This window comes from Bos taurus, chromosome X (assembly GCF_002263795.3).
Source record: "Bos taurus isolate L1 Dominette 01449 registration number 42190680 breed Hereford chromosome X, ARS-UCD2.0, whole genome shotgun sequence".
Taxonomy (NCBI): domain Eukaryota; kingdom Metazoa; phylum Chordata; class Mammalia; order Artiodactyla; family Bovidae; genus Bos; species Bos taurus.
The window spans coordinates 67,486,419-67,508,732 of record NC_037357.1 but is presented as its reverse complement, the minus strand read 5'-3'; the positions used below and the strand labels follow the sequence as shown (position 1 = coordinate 67,508,732).

General features: G+C 38.2%; 1 protein-coding gene across 4 annotated transcripts in view; it reads left to right on the top strand.

Moving 5' to 3' along the window:
- The window catches only part of LOC101903477 (uncharacterized), a 461,195-nt gene that overhangs the window by 396,756 nt on the left and 42,125 nt on the right, over window positions 1-22,314 (top strand). For all 4 annotated transcript variants that reach the window (XM_059883702.1, XM_024988550.2, XM_024988549.2 and 1 more), the window contains one exon: window positions 133-1,619. In XM_059883702.1, coding sequence (XP_059739685.1) covers window positions 133-1,619 — 1,487 coding nt within the window. The remainder of the gene's footprint in view (window positions 1-132; window positions 1,620-22,314) is intronic.

Here is a 22,314-nt window from a genome sequence, read left to right as displayed (position 1 = left end):
CTTTCTAAAACCTGATAAGAATATGTACTTTATAATATTCTCCTACAGAAGACTTTTCAACAGAGAAATAATGTATTTTCCAACATATTTGATGAATATTTTTTAAGTATTCATATTTGTCTTTTCTTTAAGTAATGAAGGAGCAGTTGTCATGCCACATGATGAAGGAAGCACATCTGAAACAGAAGTTTCTGATACAAAAGTTTCTGACAATTCAACCAGTTATTTTGACTATAAAAATCTCCAAGACCTAACGATAATTGAAAGTGATGCCCCTCTGCTGACTTCTGGCTCTGAAAGCTGTGTGATTGATTCTGACTCTGACAGAGGTATGGACTCTGACTTAGAACAGCACTCAAAAGACTCTGACTCAGTAACATGGGGAATGGACTCAGATTCAGAAAATTGTCCCATGGACCCAGACTCTCAGAAACACCTGCTAGAAGCAGAAAAATTCCACATAGCATCAAACCTAGAGCAACACCTAATTGGAGTTGAACAATGCCAGCTGGAATTTGGCCCTCTGAAACGCTGTATGAACCCAGATTCAGAAAAAAGCTTGGCAGACTCTGATTCTGAAAAATATGTGATGGCTTCTTACAATGAAAGACCCAGGATAGACTCAGACTCAAAAAAATACCCCATAGCTTCTGCATCTGTGAAACACCTGCTGAAGGCAGAAAAATGCCAGATGGCCTCAGATTCTATAAAATGCTTCATGGAGTCTGAAAAAAGATTAATGGAGACTGAACAACACTGGCTAATCTCTGCGTCTGAGAGATATGTGGTGGACTCATACATTGAAAGGGATGCAGTAGACTCAGGCTCTGCATCTGGGATATATCTGATGGAGGAAGGAAAACACCAGGAGAAGATTAGATCTGAGAGACATATAATGGACTCTAACTTTGAACCATGTAGGATGGATTCAGACTCAACAAGATATGAGCTAACCTCAGCCTCTGTGAAATGCCTCATGAATGCTAACACATTCCAGTTGAGCACTGAAACTGAGAGGTACTATGTAGATTCTTGGTCTGTAAGACACACAGTGGACTTGGATTCTGAAAGCCTGGATATGAGCTCTGATTCAGTGAATCCCATAATGAAGGCTGAAGATTGCCAAAGAGCCTCTGAATTGGAAAGATTCTGGATGGACCTCAGGTATGAATATGAAAGATACCTGCCTGGCTCTGAAAGACAACAGTTGAACTTTGACTGTGGTAGATGCTGGGACAGCTCTATAAAATACCAACACAGATCTTCAAGACTTCAGGGTAGTTCTGGAAGATGTCAAGATGACCTTCAAAAGCATTGGGATAAGTTTGTAAAACATCAAATAGATTCTGATTCTGAAAAACATAGAACAGATTTTGAAAATGAAAGATATCAAAATGAATTTGAAAATGGAAGACATATACACATAATGGAGGTGGAACAGTCTCTATTGCACTCTGAACATGAGAGACTTCAAATGAATGAAAAAAGGGAGAAATACTTCATAAAGTCTGACAGTGAAAAAGAGCACAAGATTGTATCTGACAATGAAAGACACGATCTTGACTCAGAAGATGAAGCACGACGGCTTGGTGCTCGCAAAAAAGCTAACCGTCCTCAGGGTAAGCTTAAATATGTCTGGCTTTTGAAACCAGCTTGTTTTCAACTTTAATTAATAACATGATGACACTTACGAAATGGCAGTTGCTTTAACAGATTTGGGCCTGAGATTATTTCATCAGAAATTCAGAGAAAAGGCATCTTAATCCTAGATTTTCAATTCACTTTGGAAAATTAGGCAAATCATCTGTCTTTAGTTATCAGTTTTATCATGATATATTAAAAGAAGGAAATTAAATAATTATTAATAAAAATGATTATTCTAGCCTAGGAAACAGCTTGTTGAATTTAGTTACCATGAATCTAGAATGAGTAAATAAGGATTATTCATAAACTTTTTCCAATTATTAGTTGCTGTGTAAAGGAAAGCCTAACTATATAAATATTCAATGTATCATGCTTCTCTGAAAGTTATTATTAAAGCTTCATAAATTTTAATAGTTGGCGTTTACCTTGTTAGTCATATTTAGCACACTAAATCATTATAATTCTCCATTTCCTAAGCCATTTTATTAAGGTATGCTTATTATGATAAAGAAACTTATCATCTCATAGATATTTTTCATTATATTAGTCACTTTCTATCGAGTGTGAAACCATGTGAAGTGAAAACAAAGAATTTGTCCCCAAACGTTTTTTGAGGGTATTTAAGTACTTTTATTTGAGAGAAAATATCATTGTGCTCAAATTACAAATCCAATATTAGCGGCAGAAGAAATTCTTTACTTTCTTTTACTGATTTTTGCAGCATTTGCTTTATCCGTACACTTCTTCAGCCATGTTTGAGGGGTTTCCTACTGTATATTATTGTAGGGCTTCCCAGGTGGCTCAAGAGGTAAAGAATCTGCCTCCAATACAGGAAACACAGGAGACTTGAGTTGAATCCCTGGGTCAAGAAGATCCTGTGGAGGAGGGCATGGCAACCCATTCCACTATTCTTGCCTAAGAAATGCCATGAACAGAGAAGCCTGGCAGGCTACAGTCCATAGAGTCACAAAGAGTTGGACACGCCTGAAGTGACTGAGCATGCACACACACATTATCATTATATTTCCTCAGAAAAAAGGAAGGAAAACCAAGAGTTGATTCCACTTTAAAGGACTGTTCTAAGAAAATAAATTGGTGATAATTTTATACTGATGCCCATGGTTTGGATGTAAAATTAATTTGATGCTTACACTGAAATGCTAGGAAAACAGAAAGCAGTATATGATGATTGACACTAGCTCCCAGCTCCTGTACGCCAGTCCAACATTCTCAAGAGAACATAAATAAGTTAAAGTTTCTCCTTCATGATGGAGAGAGATTCTGTTAGGAAGTGAATGATACCTGATCTTTGAGGACTTTTTTTTTTTTAATTTTATTTTATTTTATTTTTAAACTTTACATAATTGTATTAGTTTTGCCAAATATCAAAATTTATTTACTTGTCTGCAGTATAGCAATTGATTTTTAAAAATTTTTCTTTTGTGACAATAAAAAATGACTAAAAAATATTGCTTGTCATCAAAATTCCCAATAGTATAATTTTAATTTTATGTGATTGAATTTTTAGACCTCATTTATTGTGTTTTAATGGGATTTTATTTTTTAATTTATTTTTAATTGGAGGAAAATTGCTTTACAATATTGTGATGGTTTCTGCTATACAACAATACAAATAAGCCAAATTATATTTATATCACCTTCCTCTTTAGCCTCCATCCTCTCCCTCATCCCACCCCTCTAGATAACCACAGAGTGCATAGCTGGGCTCCCCGTGTTAAACAGCAAATTCTCACCAACTATCTATTTTACACATGGTAGTGTATATACGTCTATGCTACTTTCTCTATCCATACTACTCTTTCCTTCCCCACTGTGTCTACAGGTTTATTCTCTACATATGTGTCTCCATTCCTTCTCTGCAAATAGGTTAATCAATGTCATTATTCTAGATTCCTTATATGTGCATTAATATACCATATTTGGTTTTTCTCTTTCTGAATTATTTCACTCTGTATGACAAGCTCTAGGTTCATCCACCTCACTAGAACTGACTCAAATGTGTTATTTTTTATGGCTGAGTAATACTGCATTGAATATATATACCACAAATTCTTTATCCATTCATAGATCTATGAACATATGAGTTGCTTTCATGTCCTAGCTATGTAAATAGTGCTGCTATGAACATTGGGGTACATGGGCCTTTTTCAATTATGATTTTTCCAGCATATATGCCCTTTTCATCATATTCATGGAGTTCTCAAGGCAAGAATACTGAAGTGGTTTGCCATTCTTCTCCAGTAGACATCCAGTTTTTCAGGCCTGACTCTCAGGAACATGCCTTTCAGCTGCTCCATGTAACTGTACAACATGCCCAGTGCACTGGTTGTCCCACTGCTCGTCTTTGGCATCTGGTCCCATTGTGTGTGTGTGCTAAGTCGCTTCAGTTGTGGCTGACTCTGTACAACTCTTTGGACTTTAGCCTACCAGGCTCCTCTTTCCATGGGATTCTCCAGACAAGAATACTGGAGTGGATTGCAATGCCCTCCTCCAGGGGATCTTCCTGATGCATGGATGGAACCCATGTCTCACATCTCATGCATTGGCAGGCAGGTTCTTTACCACTACTTCCACATGGAAAGCCCATCCAGTCCCATCACTTCATGGCAAATAAATAGCGAAAAAGTAGAAACAGTAACAGATTTTATTTTCTTGGAATTCAAAATCCCTGTGGAGAGTGACTGCAGCCACAAAAATAAAAGATGATGCTTGTTCCTCAGAAAAGCTATGACAAACCTAGACAGTGTATTAAAAAGCAGAGACATCACCTTGCCAAAAAAGATCTGTATAGTCAAAGCTATGTTTTTTCCAGTAGTCACGTATGAATGTGAGAGTTGTATCATAAAGAAGGCTGAGGGCTGAAGAATTAATGCTTTCAAACTGTGGTGCTGGAGAAGACTCTTGAGACTCCCCTGGACAGCAAGGAAATCAAATCTGTCAGTCCTAAAGGAAACCAACCCTGAATATTCATTGGAAGGACTGATGCTGAGGCTAAAGCTCCAGTACTTTGGCTACCTGATGCAAAGGGCTGACTCATTGGAAAAGACCCTGATGCTGGTAACAGGAGAAGGTGGGGACAGAGGATAAGATGGTTGGATGACATCACTGACTCAATGGACATGAGACTGAGTAAACACAGGGAGATAGTGAAGGACAGAGGAGCTTGGCATGCTGCAGTTCATGGGTTCACAAAGAGTTGGACATGACTTAGTGACTGAACAACAACAACAGGCTATATGCCCATTCTTGGGATTGCTGGGTCATATGGTAGTTTTAATCCTAGCTTTTTAGGGAATCTCCATACTCTTCTCCATAGTGGCTGTATCAACTTATGTTCCCACCAACAGTGAAAGACTGTTCCCTTTTCTCCACATCCTCTCCAGCATTTATTGTTTGTAGATTTTGTTTGATGGTGGCCTTCTGACTGGTGTGACATAATCTCATTGCAGTTTTGATTTGCATTTCTCTAATAATTAGAGGTGTTGAGCATCTTTTCATGTGTCTATTTGTCATCTGTATTTTTTTGGGGGGGAAATGTCTGTTTAGGTCTTTACTAATTTTTTTATTGGGCTATTTGTTTTTCTTGATATTGAGCCATATGAGCTGCTTATATATTTTTGAGAATAATCCTTTGTCAGTTTTATTGTTTACAATTATTTTCTCCCATTCTGAGGTTTGTCTTTTAATATTTTTTATTGTTTCCTTTTCTGTGAAAAAAGCTTTTAAATCTCATTTGTTTATTTTTGTTTTTATTTCCATTACTTTAGGAGGTAAGTCAAAGAGGATCTTGCTTTGATTTATGTCGGAATGTACTGCCTGTGACTTTCTCTAAGAGCTTTATAGTTTCTGGCCTTACATTTAAATCTTTAACCCATTTTGAGTTTATTTTTGTGTATGGTGTTAGGAAGTGTTCTAGTTTCATTCTTTTATGTGTAGCTGTCTAGTTTTCCCAGCAACACTTATTGTAAAGGAGGTATTTTCTCCATTGTATATTCTCAGCTCTTTAGTCAAAGATAAGGTGCCGACTATTGTGGGCTTATCTCTAGGCTTTCTATCTCATTCCATTGATCTATATTTCTGTTTTTTTTTGTTTTTTTTTTTTTGCCAGTACCATACTGTCTTGATGACTGTAGCACTGTAGTATAGTCTAAGTCAGGAAGGTTGATTCCTCCAGCCCCATTTTTCTTTCTCAAGGTTGCTTTGGCTATCCATGGTCTTTTGTGTTTTCATACAAATTGTGATATTTGTTGTTATAATTCTGTTAAAAATACCATTTGTAGTTTGCAATGGCACCCCACTCCAGTACTTTTGCCTAGAAAATCCCATGGACAGAGGAGCCTGGTAGGCTGCAGTCCATGGGGTCGCTAAGAGTCGGACACGACTGAGAGACTTCACTTTCACTTTTCACTTTCATGCATTGGAGAAGGAGATGGCAACCCACTCCAGTGTTCTTGCCTGGAGAATCCCAGGGACGGGAAGCCTGGTGGGCTGCCGTCTATGGGGTTGCACAGAGTTGGACACGACTGAAGCGACTTAGCAGCAGCAGCAGCAGCAAGGATTGCATTGAATCTGTAGATTTCTTTGGATAGTATAATCATGTTCACAATATTGATTCTTCCAATCCAAGAACATAGTATATTTCTCCATCTGTTTGTGTCATATTTAATTTCTTCCATCAGTGTCTTATAGTTGTCTGCATACAGGTCTTTTGTCCCTTCAGGTAGATTTATTCCTAGTATTTTAATTTTTGTTGCAATGGTGAATGGGATTGTTTGTTTAATTTCTTTTTCTGATTTTTCATTGTTACTGTCTAGGAATGCAAGGGAATTCTGTGTATTAATTTTATATCCTGCCACTTTACTACATTCATTGATCAGCTCTAGTGATTTTGTGGTGCCATCTTTAAGGTTTTTTCCTCTAGTATCATATCATCTGCAAACAGGGCTTCCCAGGTGCCTCAGTGGTAAAGAATTCACATGCCAGTGTAGGAAATGCAGGAGACATGGGTTCAATCCTTGAGTCAGGCAGATCTCCCATAGTAGGAAATTGGAACCCACTTCAGTATTGCTGCCTGAAAAATTCCATGGACAGAGAAGCCTGGCAGGCTATCATGTGTGAGATCACAAAGAGTCTAAGAGGACTGAGCAACTGAGCATACACACATGCATCTGCAAACTTAGAGTTTTACTTCTTCTTTTCCAATATGGATTACTTTTATTTCTTTTTCTTCTCTGATTGCTGTGGCTAGGACTTCCAAAATTACATTGAATAATAGTGATGAGAGTGGGCACCCTTGTCTTGTTGCTGATATTAGGGGAAATAATTTCAGTTTTTCACTGTTGAGAATGATGTTTGCTGTGGGTTTATCATATATGGCCTTTATTATGTTGAGGTAGGTTCCTTCTCGGAGAAGGCAATGGCAACCCACTCCAGTACTCTTACTTGCAAAATCCCATGGACACAGGAGTCTGGTAGGCTACAGTCCATGGGGTCGCTAAGAATTGGACATGACTGAGCGACTTCACTTTCACTTTTCACTTTCATGCATTGGAGAAGGAAATGGCAGCCCACTCCAGTGTTCTTGCCTGGAAAATCCCAGGGACAGGGGAGCCTGTGGGCTGCCATCTCTGGGGTTGCACAGAGTTGGACACGACTGAAGCAACTTAGCAGCAGCAGAAGCAGTTTCCTTCTATGCCTACTTTATGGAGAGTTTTTTTTTTTTTTTTTTATCATAAATGGGTGTTGAATTTTGTCAAAAGCTTTCTCTGCGTATATTGAAATTATCATATGGTTTTTACTTTTCAATTTGTTAATATGGTGTACCACCACATTTCATTTGTATATATTGAAGAATTCTTGCTTCCCTGTGGAAAAGTCCACTTGATCATGATGTATGATCCTTTAAATGTGTTTTTGGGTTCTATTTGCTATAATTTTGTTGAGGATTTTTGCATCTTTGTTCATTAGTGATATTGGTCTGTAATTTTCTCTTTTGTGGCACCTTTGTCTGGTTTTGATATCAGGGTGATAGTGGCCAAGTATAATGAGTGTAGGAGTTTTCTTCCTTTGCCATTTTCTGGAAGACTAGGAGCAGGATAGGTATTAGCTGTTCTCTAAACATTTGGTAAAATTCACCTGTGAAGCCATCTGGCCCTGGGCTTTTGTTTGGAAGATTTTTGATTAAAGTTTCAATTTGTATTCTTGTGATTGGCCTGGTCGTATTTTCTACTTCTTCCTGGTCCAGTTTTGAAAGGTTATACTTTTCTAAAAATTTGTCCATTTCATCTAGGTTGTCCATATTATTGGCATATAGTTGCTGGTAGAAGGTTTTTTTTTTTTTTTTTTATGATTTTAGTATTTCTATGTTGTCTGTTGTAACTTCTCCTTTTTCATTTCTAATTTTATTGATTTGAATCTTCTCCCTTTTTCCTTAATGAGTCTGGTTAATGGTATGTCAGTTTTGTTTATCTTCTTAAAGAATCAGCTTTTAGTTTTATTTTTTCTTTTGTGTTTGTTATTGTTTTTCATTTATTTCTGCTGTGATCTGTATGATTTCTTTCCTTCTACTAACATTTGTTTTGTGTGCTTCATTTTTCTGTGCTTTTTTGTGGGTTTTTTTGTGCTTCATTTTCTAGTTGCTTTAGATTTAAGGTTAGATTGTTTATTTGGTGTTGATCTTGTTTCTTGAGATAAGCTTGTGTTGTGATAAATTTGCCTCAGCCCTACTTTTACTGCACCCCTTAGGTTTTGGGTAATCAAGTTTTCATTGTCATTTGTTTCTAGGTATTTTTTAATTTCCTCTTTGATTTATTCAGTGATTGCTTGGTTATTCAGAAGCATATGGCTTAGTGTCTCTGTGCTTGTGGTTTTACAGGTTTTTTTTTTTTTTCTGTAGTTGATATCTAATTTTATAATGTTGAGGTCAGAAAAGATGCTTGAGACGATTTCAGGTTTTTTAAAATTTACCAAGGCATCATTTGTGACCCAAAAGTGATCTATCCTAGAGAATGTTCCATGTGCACTTGAGAAAAAAAGTGAAATTTATTATTTTTTTTGAATAAAATGCCCTGTTGATATCAATTAGGTCCAACTGATCCAATCTGTTATTTAAAGCTTGTGTTTCCTTATTAATTTTCTATCTGGATGATCTGTCCATTGGTGTGAGTGGGGTTTTAAAGTTTCCAACTATTGTTATGTCACAGTCAATTTCCTCTTTAATAGTTGTTAGCATTTGCCTTATGTATTGAGGTGGTTTTATGTTGGGTGCATATATATTTAATTGAAACATGTAAAATATCATGTATGAAACGAGATGCCAGTCCAGGTTCAAGGCACGATACTGGATGCTTGGGGCTAGTGCACTGGGACAACCCAGAGGGATGGTATGGGGAGGGAGGAAGGAGGAGGGTTCAAGAAGGGGAGCACATGTATACCTGTGATGGATTCATTTTGATATTTGGCAAAACTAATACAATTATGTAAAGTTTAAAAATAAAATAAAAATTAAAAAAAAAAACTGTTATATCTTCTTCTTGGATTGATCCCTTGATCATTACATAGTCTCCTTCCTTTCCTCTTGTAATGGTCTTTACATTAAAGTCTATTTTATCTGATATGAGTATTGCTACTCACACTTTTTTGATTTTCATTTGCTTTGAATATCTTTTTCCATCCCCTAAATTTTAGTCTATATATATCTTTTGATTTGAAGTGGGTCTGTTGTAGACAGCATATGTACTGTTTCTTTTTTTGTATCCATTTTGCCAGTTTGTGTCTTTTGGTTGAATCATTTAATCCATTTATGTTTAAGGTAGTTATTGATATGTATGATGCTGTTACCATTTATTTTGTTTTGGGTTTGTTTTCATAGGTCTTTTCTTTCTCTTGTGTTTCCTGTCTAGAGAAGTTCCTTTAGCATTTGTTGTAAGGCTAGATTGTTGGTGCTGAATTCTCTTAACTTTTGCATATCTGTTAAAACTTTTGATTTTTCCATCAAATGTGAATGGGATCCTTGCTGTATAGAGTAATCTTGGTGTATGTTTGTTTGTTTGTTTGTTTTCTTTCATTAGTTTAAGTATATCCTGCCACTCCCTTCTGGCCTACAGAATTTCTGTTGAAAGGTCAGCTGTTAGCCTTATCGGGATCCCCTTACATGTTATTTGTTGCTTTTCCCTTGCTGCTTTTAATATTTGTTCTTTGTGTTTAATATTTGTTAGTTTGATTAATATGCATCTTGTCATGTTTCTCTTTGGGTTTATTCTCTATGGGAGTCTCTTGCCCCTGAACATTTTTAAGAAAGCTTCCCTCTGAAATTATAAAAATAAATTATATGTCTAAATAAACTCAAGTGAAGTTTTACCAACACTGTGATTTAAATAGTATATATTTAATGTAAGTTCAGTATTTCTAATTTTATTTTTTAAATTAATGTTTATTGTAGTATATTTGATTTAAAAATGTTGTTTTAGCTTCTACTGTACAGTGAAGTGAATCAGTGATACATACACATATAGCCACTCTTTTTTTATATTCTGTTCCCATGTAGGTCATTATAAAGAATTTAGTAGAGTTCTCTGTGCAATACAGTAGATTCTTCCAGTTCCAGTTCAGTCGCTCAGTCGTGTCCAACTCTTTGTGACCCCATGAATTGCAGTGTGCCAGGCCTCCCTGTCCATCACCAACTCCCGGAGTCCACCCAAACTTATGTCCATTGTGTCAGTGATGCCATCCAACCATCTTAGTCTCTGTTGTCCCCTTTTCCTACTGCCCTCAATCTTTCCCAGCATCAGGGTCTTTTCAAATAAGTCAGCTCTCTGCATCAGATGGCCAAAGTATTGAAGTTTCAGCTGCAACATAAGTCCCTCCAATGAACACCCAGAACTGATCTCCTTTAGATGGACTGGTTAGATCTCCTTGCAGTCCAAGGGACTCTCAAGAGTCTTCAATTATTCTGTGCTCAGCTTTATTTATAGTCCAACTCTCATATCCATACATGACTACTAGAAAAACCATAACTTTGACTAAATTGACCTTTGTTGGCAAAATAACATCTCTGCTATTTAATATGCTGTCTAGGTTGGCCATAACTTTCCTTCCAGAAAGCAAGTGAGTCAAAATGTTAGTTGCTCAGTCGTGTCTAATTCTTTGTGATCGCATGGACTGTGGCCCAATAGGCTCCTCTGTCCATGGATTTCTCCAGACAAGAATACTGGATTGAGTAGCCATTTCCTTCTCCAGGATAATTTCCAGACCCAGGAATCAAATCTGGGTCTCCTGAATGGCAGGCAGTTTCTTTACCATCTGAGCCACCTGGGAAGCCACCAGAGGATTTTCTTAGTATTTATCTGTTTTATATATTGTACATATGTGTCACTCACAGTCTCCCATTTATCTGTGTGCTCTTTTCCCCCTTGGTAACCATAAGTTTGTTTACTACATTTGTGGCTCTATTTCTGTTTTGTAAAGAGGTTGATTTTTACACTTATTTTAGATTCTAGATGTAAACCATGACATACGATATTTGTCTTCGTCTGTCTTACTTCATTCAGTATGACAATTTATAGGCCCATCCATGTCACAACAAATGACATTCCTTCATTCTTTTTTGTTTAATATAAATTTATTTATTTTAATTGGTGGCTAATTACTTTACAATATTGTATTGGTTTTGTTGTACATTGACATGAATCCGCCACAGGTGTACATGTGTTCCCCATCCTGAACCCCCCTCCCACCTCCCTCTCCATATCATTCCTGTGGGTCATCCCAGTGCACCAACCTGGAGCATGCTGTATCATGCATCGAAACTGGACTGGCGATTCGTTTAACATATGATAATATACATGTTTCAATGCCATTCTCCCAAATCATCCCACACTTGCCCTCTCCCACAGAGTCCAAAAGACTGTTCTATACATCAGTGTCTCTTTTGCTGTCTCGCATACAGGGTTATCGTTACCATCTTGCTACATTCCATATATATGCATTAGTATACTGTATTGGTGTTTTTCTTTCTGGCTTACTTCACTCTGTATAATAGGCTCCAGGTTCATCCAGCTCCTTAGAACTAATTCAAATGTATTCTTTTTAATGGGTGAGTAATACTCCATTGTGTATATGTACCACAGCTTTCTTATTCATTCATCTACTGATGGACATCTAGATTGTTTCCATGTCCTAGCTGTTATAAACAGTGTTGCAATGAACACTGGGGTACAGGTGTCTCTTTCAATTTAGTTTCCTCAGTGTGAATGCCCAGCAGTGGGATTGCTAGGTCATATGGCAGTTCTATTTCTTTTTAAGGAATCTCCACACTGTTCTCCATAGTGGCTGTACTAGTTTGAATTCCCAGCAACAGTTTAAGAGGGTTCCTTTTTCTCCACACCCTCTCCAGCATTTATTGCTTATAGACTTTTGGATCACAGTCATTCTGTCTGGCGTGAAATGGTACCTCATTGTGGTTTTGATTTGCATTTCTCTGATCATGAATGATGTTGAGCATCTTTTCATGTGTTTGTTAGCCATCTGTATGTCTTCTTTGGACAAATGTCTCTTTAGTTATTTGGCCCATTTTTTGATTGGGTTGTTTAATTTTCTGGAATTGAGCTGCAAGAGTTGCTTGTATATTTTTTAGATTAATTCTTTGTCAGTTGCTTCATTTGCTATTATTTTCTCCCATTCTGAAGGCTGTCTTCAGAGTGAAAAGGCTGTCTTTCAAAGTGAAAACTTTGCTTATAGTTTCCTTTGTTGTGCAGAAGCTTTTAATTTTAATAAGGTCCCATTTGTTTATTTTTGCTTTTATTTCCAATACTCTGGGAGGTGGGTCATAGAGGATCTTGCTGTGATTTATGTAGGAGAGTGTTTTGCCTGTGTTCTTCTATAGGAGTTTTATAGTTTCTGGTCTTACATTTAGATCTTTAATCCATTTTGAGTTTATTTTGGTGTATGGCATTAAAAAGTGTTCTAGGTTCATTCTTATACAAGTGGTCAACCAGTTTTCCCAGCACCACTTGTTAAAGAAATTGTCTTTTCTCTATTGTATATTCTTGCCTCCTTTGTCAAAGATAAGGTGTCTATACGTGCATGGATTTGTCTATGGGCTTTCTATTTTGTTCCATTGATTGATATTTCGGTCTTTGCACCAGTACCATACTGTCTTGATGACTGTGGCTTTGTAGTAGAGCCTGAAGTCAGGCAGGTTGATTCCTCCAGTTCCATTCTTCTTTCTCAAGATTGCTTTGGCTAGTTAAGGTTTTTTGTATTTCCATACAAATAATGAAATTATTTGTTCTAGCTCTGTGAAAAATACCATTGGTAGCTTGATAGGGATTACATTTAATCTATAGATAACTTTGGGTAGTATACTAATTTTCACTATATTGATTCTTCCGATCCATGAACATGATATATTTCTCCATCTATTAGTGTCCTCTTTGATTTCTTTTACCAGTGTTTTATAGTTTTCAATATATAAGTATTTTGTTTCTTTAGGTGGATATAGTCCTAGGTATTTTATTATTTTCGTTGCAATGGTGAATGGAATTGTTTCCTTAATTTCTCTTTCTATTTTCTCATTATTACTGTATAGGAATGCAAGGGATTTCTGTGTGTTGATTTCATATCCTACAACTTTTCTATATTCATTGATTATCTGTAGTAATTGATAGAGATAATAATTGATAGGTAGAGTCTTTAGGGTTTTCTATGTAGAGGATCATTCATCTGAAAACAGTGAGAATTTTACTTCTTCTTTTCCATTTTGGGTTCCTTTTATTTCTTTTTGCTCTGATTGCTGTGGCCAAAACTTCCAAAATTATGTTGAATAGTAGTGGTTAGAGTGGGCACCCTTGTCTTGTTCCTGACTTTAGGGGAAATGCTTTCAATTTTTCACTATTGAGGATAATGTTTGCTGTGGGTTTGTCATATATAGCTTTTATTATGTTGAGGTATGTTCATTCTATTCCTGCTTTCTGGAGAGTTTTTATCATACATGGATGTTGAATTTTGTGAAAGGCTTTATCTGCATCTATTGAGATAATCAATTGGCTTTTATTTTTTAATTTGTTAATGTGGTGTATGACACTGATTGATTTGCGAATATTGAAGAATCCTTACATCCCTGGGATAAAGCCCACTTGATCATGATGTATGATCTTTTTAATGTGTTGTTAGACTCTGTAAGCTAGAATTTTGTTAAGGATTTTTGCATCTATGTTCATCAGTGATATTGGCCTATAGTTTTCTTTTATGTGGCATCTTTTTCAGGTTTTGGCATTAGGGTGATAGTGGCCTCATAGAATGAGTTTGGAAGTTTACCTTCCTCTGCAATTTTCTGGAAGAGTTTGAGTAGGATAGGTGTTAGCTCTTCTCTAAATTTTTGGTAGAATTCAGCTATGAAGCCGTCTAGACCTGGGCTTTTGTTTGCTGGAAGATTTCTGATTACAGTTTCAATTTCCATGCTTTTGATAGGTCTGTTAAGACTTTATATTTCTTCCTGGTTCACTTTTGGAAAGTTGTACTTTTCTAAAAATTTGTCCATTTCTTCCAAGTTGTCCATTTTATTTGCATATAGTTGCTGATGGTAGTGTCTTATGATCCTTTGTATTTCTGCATTTTCTGTTGTGATCTCTAAATTTTGATTTCTAATTTTATTGATTTGATTTTTCTCCCTTTGTTTCTTGACAAGTCTGGCTAGTGGTTTGTCAATTATATCTGTCCTCTCAAAGAACCAGCTTTTGGCTTTGTTGATTTTTGCTATGGTCTCTTTTGTTCCTTTTGCATTTATTTCTGCCCTAGTTTTTAAGATTTCTTTCCTTCTACTAACCCTGGGGTTCTTCATTTCTTCCTTTTCTAGTTCCTTTAGGTGTAGAGTTAGGTTATTTATTTGATTTTTTTTTCTTATTTTTTGAGGTATGCCTGTATTGCTATGAACTTTCCCCTTAGCACTGCTTTTACAGTGTCCCATTGGTTTGGGGTTGTTGTGTTTTCATTTTCATTCGTATATATGCATATTTTGATTTATTTTTTGATTTCTTCTGTGATTTATTGGTTATTCAGCAGTGTGTTTTTTAGCCTCCATATGTTGGAGTTTTTCTCCTGTAATTGAGATCTAATCTTACTGCATTGTGGTCAGAAAAGATGCTTGGAATGATTTCAATTTTTTTGAATTTACCAAGGCTAGATTTATGGCCCAGGATGTGATATATCCTGGAGAAGGTTCCGTGTGCTCTTGAGAAAATGGTGAAATTCATTGTATTGGGGTGAAGTGTCCTATAGATATCAATTGGGTCTATCTGGTCTATTGTATGATTTAAAGTTTGTGTTTCCTTGTTAATTTTCTGTTTCATTGATCTATCCATAGGTGTGAGTTGGATATGAAAGTCTCACACTATTATTGTGTTTTTGTTAATTTCCCCTTTCATACATGTTAACATTTGTCTTACATATTGTGGTACTCCTATGTTGGGTGCATATATATTTATAATTGATATATCTTCTTCTTGGATTGGTCCTTTGATCATTATGTAGTGTCCTTCTTTGTCTCTTTTCACAGCCTTTGTTTTAAAGTCTATTTTATTTCATATGAGATTTGGTATTCCTGCTTTCTTTTGGTCTCTATTTGGCTGACATATCTTTCTCCAGCCCTTCCCTTTCAGTCTGAATGTGTCCCTTGTTTTGTGGTGGGTCTCTTGTAGACAACATATATAATGGTCTTGTTTTTGTATCCATTAAGCCAGTCTTTGTCTTTTGGTTGGGGCATTCAACCCATTTACGTTTAAGGTAATTATTGATAAGTATGATCCAGTTGCCATTTACTTTATTGTTTTGGGTTCAAGTTTATACACCATTTTCTGTGTTTCCTGTCTAGACAAGATCCTTTACCATTTGTTGGAGAGCTGGTTTTGTGGTGCTGAATTCTGTCAACTTTTGCTTGTCTGCAAAGCTTTTGATTTCTCCTTCATATTTGAATGAGATCCTTGCTGGGTACAGTAATCTGGGCTGTAGGTACAGTAATCTGGGCTGTAGGTTATTTTCTTTCATCACTTTAAATATGTCCTGCCATTCCCTCCTGGCCTGAAGAGTTTCAGGATTGGGAACACATGTATACCTGTGGCGGATTCATTTTGATATTTGGCAAAACTAATACAGTTATGTAAAGTTTAAAAATAAAATAAAATTTAAAAAAATCAAAAAAAAAAAAAAAAAGATCAGCTCTTATTCTTATGGGAATCCCCTTGTGTGTTATTTGTTCTTTTTCCCTTGCTGCTTTTAATATTTGTTCTTTGTGTTTGATCTTTGTTAATTTCATTAATATGCGTCTTGGGGTGTATCGCCTTGGGTTTATCCTGTTTAGGACACGCTGGGTTTCTTGGACTCGGGTGATTATTTCCTTCCCCATTTTAGGGAAGTTTTCAACTATTATCTCCTAAAGTATTTTCTCATGGTCTTTCTTTTTGTCTTCTTCTTCTAGTACTCCTATGATTCAAATGTTGGGGTGTTTAATATTCTCCCAGAGGTCTCCGAGATTGTTCTCATTTCTTTTAATTCATTTTTCTTTTTTTCGTTTCTGATTCACTTATTTCTACCATTCTATCTTCTGCCTCCATTGTTATGCTATTTGTTCCCTCCAGAGTGTTTTTGATCACCTTTATTGCATTGTTCATTATATATTGACTCTTTTATTTCTTCTAAGTCCTTGTTAAACTTTTCTTGCATCTTCTCAATCCTTGTCTCCGGGCTATTTATCTGTGATTCCATTTTATTTTCAAGATTTTGAATCATTTTCACTATCATTATTTGGAATTCCCTACCTCTTCCTCTTTTGTTTTGTTTGGTGGGCATTTATCTTGTTCCTTTACCTGCTAGGTATTCCTCTGTCTCTTCATCTTGTTTATGTTGCTGAGTTTGGGGTGGCCTTTCTGTATTCTTTGCATTGATCGCTGAAGAAGCCTTTCTTATCTCTTCTTGCATTCAGCGATCAATGCAAAGAAATATACGAAAACAACAGAATGGGAAAGACTAGGAATCTCTTCAAGAAAATCAGAGATACCAAGGGAATATTTCATGCAAAGATGAGCTCGATAAAGGACAGAAATGGTATGGACCTAACAGAAGCAGAAGATATTAAGAAGAGATGGCAAGAATACACAGAAGAACTGTACAAAAAAGATCTTCACAACCCAGATAATCACGATGGTGTGATCACTGACCTAGAGCCAGACATCCTGGAATGTGAAGTCAACTGGGCCTTAGAAAGCATCACTATGAACAAAGCTAGTGGATGTGATGGCATTCCAGTTGAGCTATTCCAAATCCTGAAAGATGATGCTGTGAAAGTGCTGCACTCAATATGCCAGCAAATTTGGAAAACTCAGCAGTGGCCACAGGACTGGAAAAGGTCCGTTTTCATTCCAATCCCAAAGAAAGGCAATGCCAACGAATGCTTAAAGTACTGCACAGTTTCACTCATCTCACATGCTAGTAAAGTAATGCTCAAAATTCTCCAAGCCAGGCTTCAGCAATATGTGAACCGTGTACTTGTAGATGTTCAAGCTGGTTTTATAAAAGGCAGAAGAACCAGAGATCAAATTGCCAACATCCACTGTATGATGGAAAAAGCAAGAGAGTTCCAGAAAAACATCTATTTCTGCTTTATTGACTATGCCAAAGCCTTTGACTGTGTGGATCACAATAAACTGTGGAAAATTCTGAAAGAGATGGGAATACCAGACCACCTGATCTGCCTCTCGAGAAATTTGTATGCAGATCAGGAAGCAACAGTTAGAACTGAACATGGAACAACAGACTGGTTCCAAATAGGAAAAGGAGTTCGTCAAGGATATATATTGTCACCCTGTTTCTTAAGCTTCTATGCAGAGTACATCATGAGAAACGCTGGACTGGAAGAAACTCAAGCTGGAATCAAGATTGCTGGGAGAAATATCAATAACCTCAGATATGCTGATCACACCACCCTTATGGCAGAAAGTGAAGAGGAACTAAAAAGCCTCTTGATGAAAGTGAAAGTGGAGAGTGAAAAAGTTGGCTTAAAGCTCAACATTCAGAAAACGAAGATCATGGCATCTGGTCCCACCACTTCATGGGAAATAGATGGGGAAACAGTGGAAACAGTGTCAGACTTTATTTTTCTGGGCTCCAGAATCACTACAGATGGTGACTGCAGCCATGAAATTAAAAGACGCTTACTCCTTGGAAGGAAAGTTATAACCAACCTAGATAGCATATTGAAAAGCAGAGACATTACTTTGCCAACAAAGGTTCATCTAGTCAAGGCTATGATTTTTCCTGTGGTCATGTATGGACATGAGAGTTGGACTGTGAAGAAGGCTGAGCACCGAAGAATTGATGCTTTTGAAGTGTGGTGTTGGAGAAGACTCTTGAGAGTCCCTTGGACTGCAAGGAGATCCAACCAGTCCATTCTGAAGGAGATCAGCCCTGGGATTTCTTTGGAAGGAATGATGCTAAAGCTGAAACTCCAGTACTTTGGCCACCTCATGCAGAGAGTTGACTTATTGGAAAAGACTCTGATACTGGGAGGGATTGGGGGCAGGAGGAGAAGGGGACGACAGAGGATGAGATGGCTGGATGGCATCACTGACTCGATGGACGTGAGTCTGAGTGAACTCCGGGAGTTGGTGATGGACCGGGAGGCCTGGTGTGTTGCAATTCATGGGGTCATAAATAGTCAGACATGACTGAGTGACTGATCTGATCTGTTTCTGTATTCTGGCAGTTTGTGGAGTTCTCTTTATTTTGGAGTTTCCTCGCTGTGAGTGGGTTTTTATCGGTGGCTTGTCAAGGTTTCCTGGTTAGGGAAGCTTGTGTTGGGATTCTGGTCGGTGGACCTGGATTTCTTGTCTTTGGAGTGCAATAACGTGTCCAGTACTGTGTTATGAGATGTCAATGGGTTTGGAGTGACTTTGGGCAGCCTGTATATAGAAGCTCAGGGCTGTGTTCCTGTGGTGATGGAGAACTTGCGTGGTATGTCTTACTCTGGAACTTGTTGGCCCTTGGGTGGTGCTTGGTTTCAGTGTAGGTATGGAGGCATTTGATGAGCTCCTGTTGATTAATGTTCCCTGGAGTCAGGGGTTCTCTTATGTTCTCAGGATTTGGACTTAAGCCCCCTGCTTCTGGTTTTCAGTCTTATTTTTACAGTAGCCTCAAGACTTCTCCATCTATACAGCACCATTGAAAAAACATCTAGGTTAAAGATGAAAAGTTTCTCCACAGTGAGGGACACCCAGAGAGGTTCACAGAGTTACATGGGGAAGAGAAGAGGGAGGAGGGAGATCGAGGTAACCAGGATGAAATGAGGGGGAATCAAAAGAGGAGTGACCAAGCTAGCCAGTAATCACTTCCTTATATATGCTCCACAGTCTGGACCACTCAGAGATGTTCATGAAGTTATACAGAGAAGAGAAGAGGGAGTAAGGAGACAGATATGGCCAGGAGGATAAAAGGGGGAATCAAAAGGAGAGAGACAGATCCATCCAGTAATCAGTTCCCTAAGTGATCTCCACCGTCCAGAACACACACAGAGATTCACGGAGTTGGGTAGAGAAGAGAAGGGGAAGGAAGGAGACAGAGGCAACCTGGTGGTGAAAAAGGAGAGTCCAAAGGGGGAGAGAGCAGTCAAGCCAGTAATCTCACTCCCAAGTAAAAATGGGTATTGAAAATCGGGTTCTTAAAGGTACAAAATTGATAACAAATATCAAAAATCAAAGATTAAAAATCTAGAGTAGATGTTGGATTTTCAAAAATACAATATTAAAGGAAAAAAAAAAAAAACAAAGTCACAAACATTATAATATATATATATATATATAAAGTTTACTTTAAAAAATAGGGTCACTCTTTTTTTTTTTTTTTTCAAAGTGATAATCTTCACGACCAAGATAATCATGCTGGTGTGATCACTCATCTAGAGCCAGACATCCTGGAATGTGAAGTCAAGTGGGCCTTATAAAGCATCACTATGAACAAAGCTAGTAGAGGTGACGGAATTCCAGTTGAGCTATTTCAAATCCTGAAAGATGATACTATGAAAGTGCTGCACTCAATATGCCAGCAAATCTGGAAACCTCAGCAGTGGCCACAGGACTGGAAAAGGTCAGTTTTCATTCCAATCCCAAAGAAAGGCAATGCCAAAGAATGCTCAAACTACCACACAATTGCACTCATCTCACACGCCAGTAAAGTAATGCTCAAAATTCTCCAAGCCAGACTTCAGCAATATGTGAACCGTGTACTTGTAGATGTTCAAGCTGGTTTTAGACAAGGCAGAGGAACCAGAGATCAAATTGCCAATATCCACTGGATAATGGAAAAAGGAAGAGAGCTCCAGAAAAACATGTATTTCTGATTTATGACTATGCCAAAGCCTTTGACTGTGTGGATCACAGTAAACTGTGGAAAATTCTGAAAGAGATGGGAATACAGGACCACCTGACCTGCCTCTTGAGAAACCTATATGCAGGTCAGGAAGCAACAGTTAGAACTGGACATGGAACAACAGACTGGTTCCAAATAGGGAAAGGAGTATGTCAAGGCTGTATCTTGTCACCCTGCCTATTTAACTTATATGCAGAGTACATCATGAGAGACACTGGGCTGGAAGAAGCACAAAGTGGAATCAAGATTGCCAGGAGAAATATCAATAACCTCAGATATGTAGATGACACCACCCTTATGGCAGAAAGTGAAGAGGAACTAAAAAGCCTCTTGATGAAGGTGTAAGTGGAGAGTGAAAAAGTTGGCTTAAAGCTCAACATTCAGAAAACTAAAATCATAGCATCTGGTCTCATCGCTTCATGGGAAATAGATTTGGAAACGGTGTCAGACTTTATTTTGGGGGGCTCCAAAATCACTGCAGATGGTGATTGCAGCCATGAAGTTAAAAGATCCTTACTCCTTAGAAGGAAAGTTATGCCAACCTAGATAACATATTGAAAAGCAGAGACATTACTTTGCCAACAAAGTTCCGTCTAGTCAGGGCTATGGTTTTTCCAGTGGTCATGTATGGATGTGAAAGTTGGACTGTGAAGAAGGCTGAGCACTAAAGAATTGATGCTTTTGAACTGTGGTGTTGGAGTAGACTCTTGAAAGTCCCTTGGTCTGCAAGGAGTTCCAACCAGTCCATTCTAAAGGAGATCAGCCCTGGGTGTTCATTTGAAGGACAGATGCTAATGCTGAAACTCTAATACTTTGGCCACCTCATGCAAAGATTTGACTCATTGGAAATGACTGTGATGCTGGGAGGGTTTGGGAGCAGGAAGAGATGGGGACTACAAAGGATGAGATGGCTGGATGGCATCACCGACTCGATGCATGTGAATTTGGGTGAACTCTGGGAGTTGGTGATGGTCAGGGGGGCCTGGCATGCTGCAATTCATGGAGTCGCAAAGAGTTTGCCATGACTGAGCAACTGAACTGAACTGAACTGAATAGTAGGTTAAAAAATGAAAATTAAAGGAATAATAGAGGACTTAAAAGTAAAGAAAAATAAATAAATAAATAAAGAATGATAGTAAAAATATATCTAGGACTTTCTCTGTTGGTGTTGTGGGCAGTGTGGGGTCAGTTCATTTTAGCACAGTTCCTTGATCTGGCTTGTATTTCTCATGATCTATAGGCCCCTTGCTATATAGTTGGTACTAACTACAGGGTTTTAGTCTATTGCATCTGTCACTTCCAAGGAGGTTTCCTCTGTTTTAGCTTCTTCTGTTTGCTGGTTTCCTCAGTGTCTAGTTTCCGCCATGCCTCAAGATGGCTGTGGTGGACACTTTTTTAGGCTCACTTGTTCAGTCATGCTATGGAGAGCGCGGGATGCTTCAAACAAATAACACTGGTGTATGTTCTCAGTGTCTCAGCCACACTGGGCTGGCCCCGGCTCACGGTGTGTGTGCTTTCCCTATCTACACTTCTCAGGGTCTATGTTTCTCTGCCGGGAACTGTCTGAGGCTGGCCCTGGGTTGTATGCACTTCCCAGGTCTAAGCCACTCAGGTTCAGGTTCTCTGGTAGTCCTCAGAGGCACAGACACGGTTGGGCCTGCATTTTGTGCCCTTCCCAGGTCCAAGCAGCTCAGGTGACCAGGTGTTTGGCGAGCGCGGTTGCTGCGACTTATCGCCTCCTCCATCCCTGCTGCTCAGTTTTCTGGGTGTACAACCGGTGCACCTTCTCAGGCAGATGTTGACCATCCAGAATCCCAAGAAGTCTTGGTTAGCAATGAAGCCTGCTTACAGTTTGGTAGATAATACCTCTCTGAGGCCATAATTTCTCCCTTCTGGCTCTGGCTGCCCTCACCTGCCTGTCACCAGAGGTGGATGGGTGGTCTGCAGCTGATTAGCTCTGCTCAGTCCTTTGTTCTGTGAGCGGGCCTGAAGGTGTCGTAGGTTAGGGCTTTTTGCATAGCTCTAGTCAGTCTTGTGTTCTGTGAGTGGGCCTGGTGGTGTCTTAGGTTAGGGCTGTTCACGTGGTAGCTATCCCACAGTCTGGTTTGCTATCTCAAGTTAGTTCCCTCAGATTGCCCTCAGAGCATTCAGTCCTGGTCCTTACTCTAAGCAATGCAACCCACGCCTCTCTGCCCAGCCCCCGCTTGCTAGTGGCAGATGCAGGCGTCTGCACTGCTT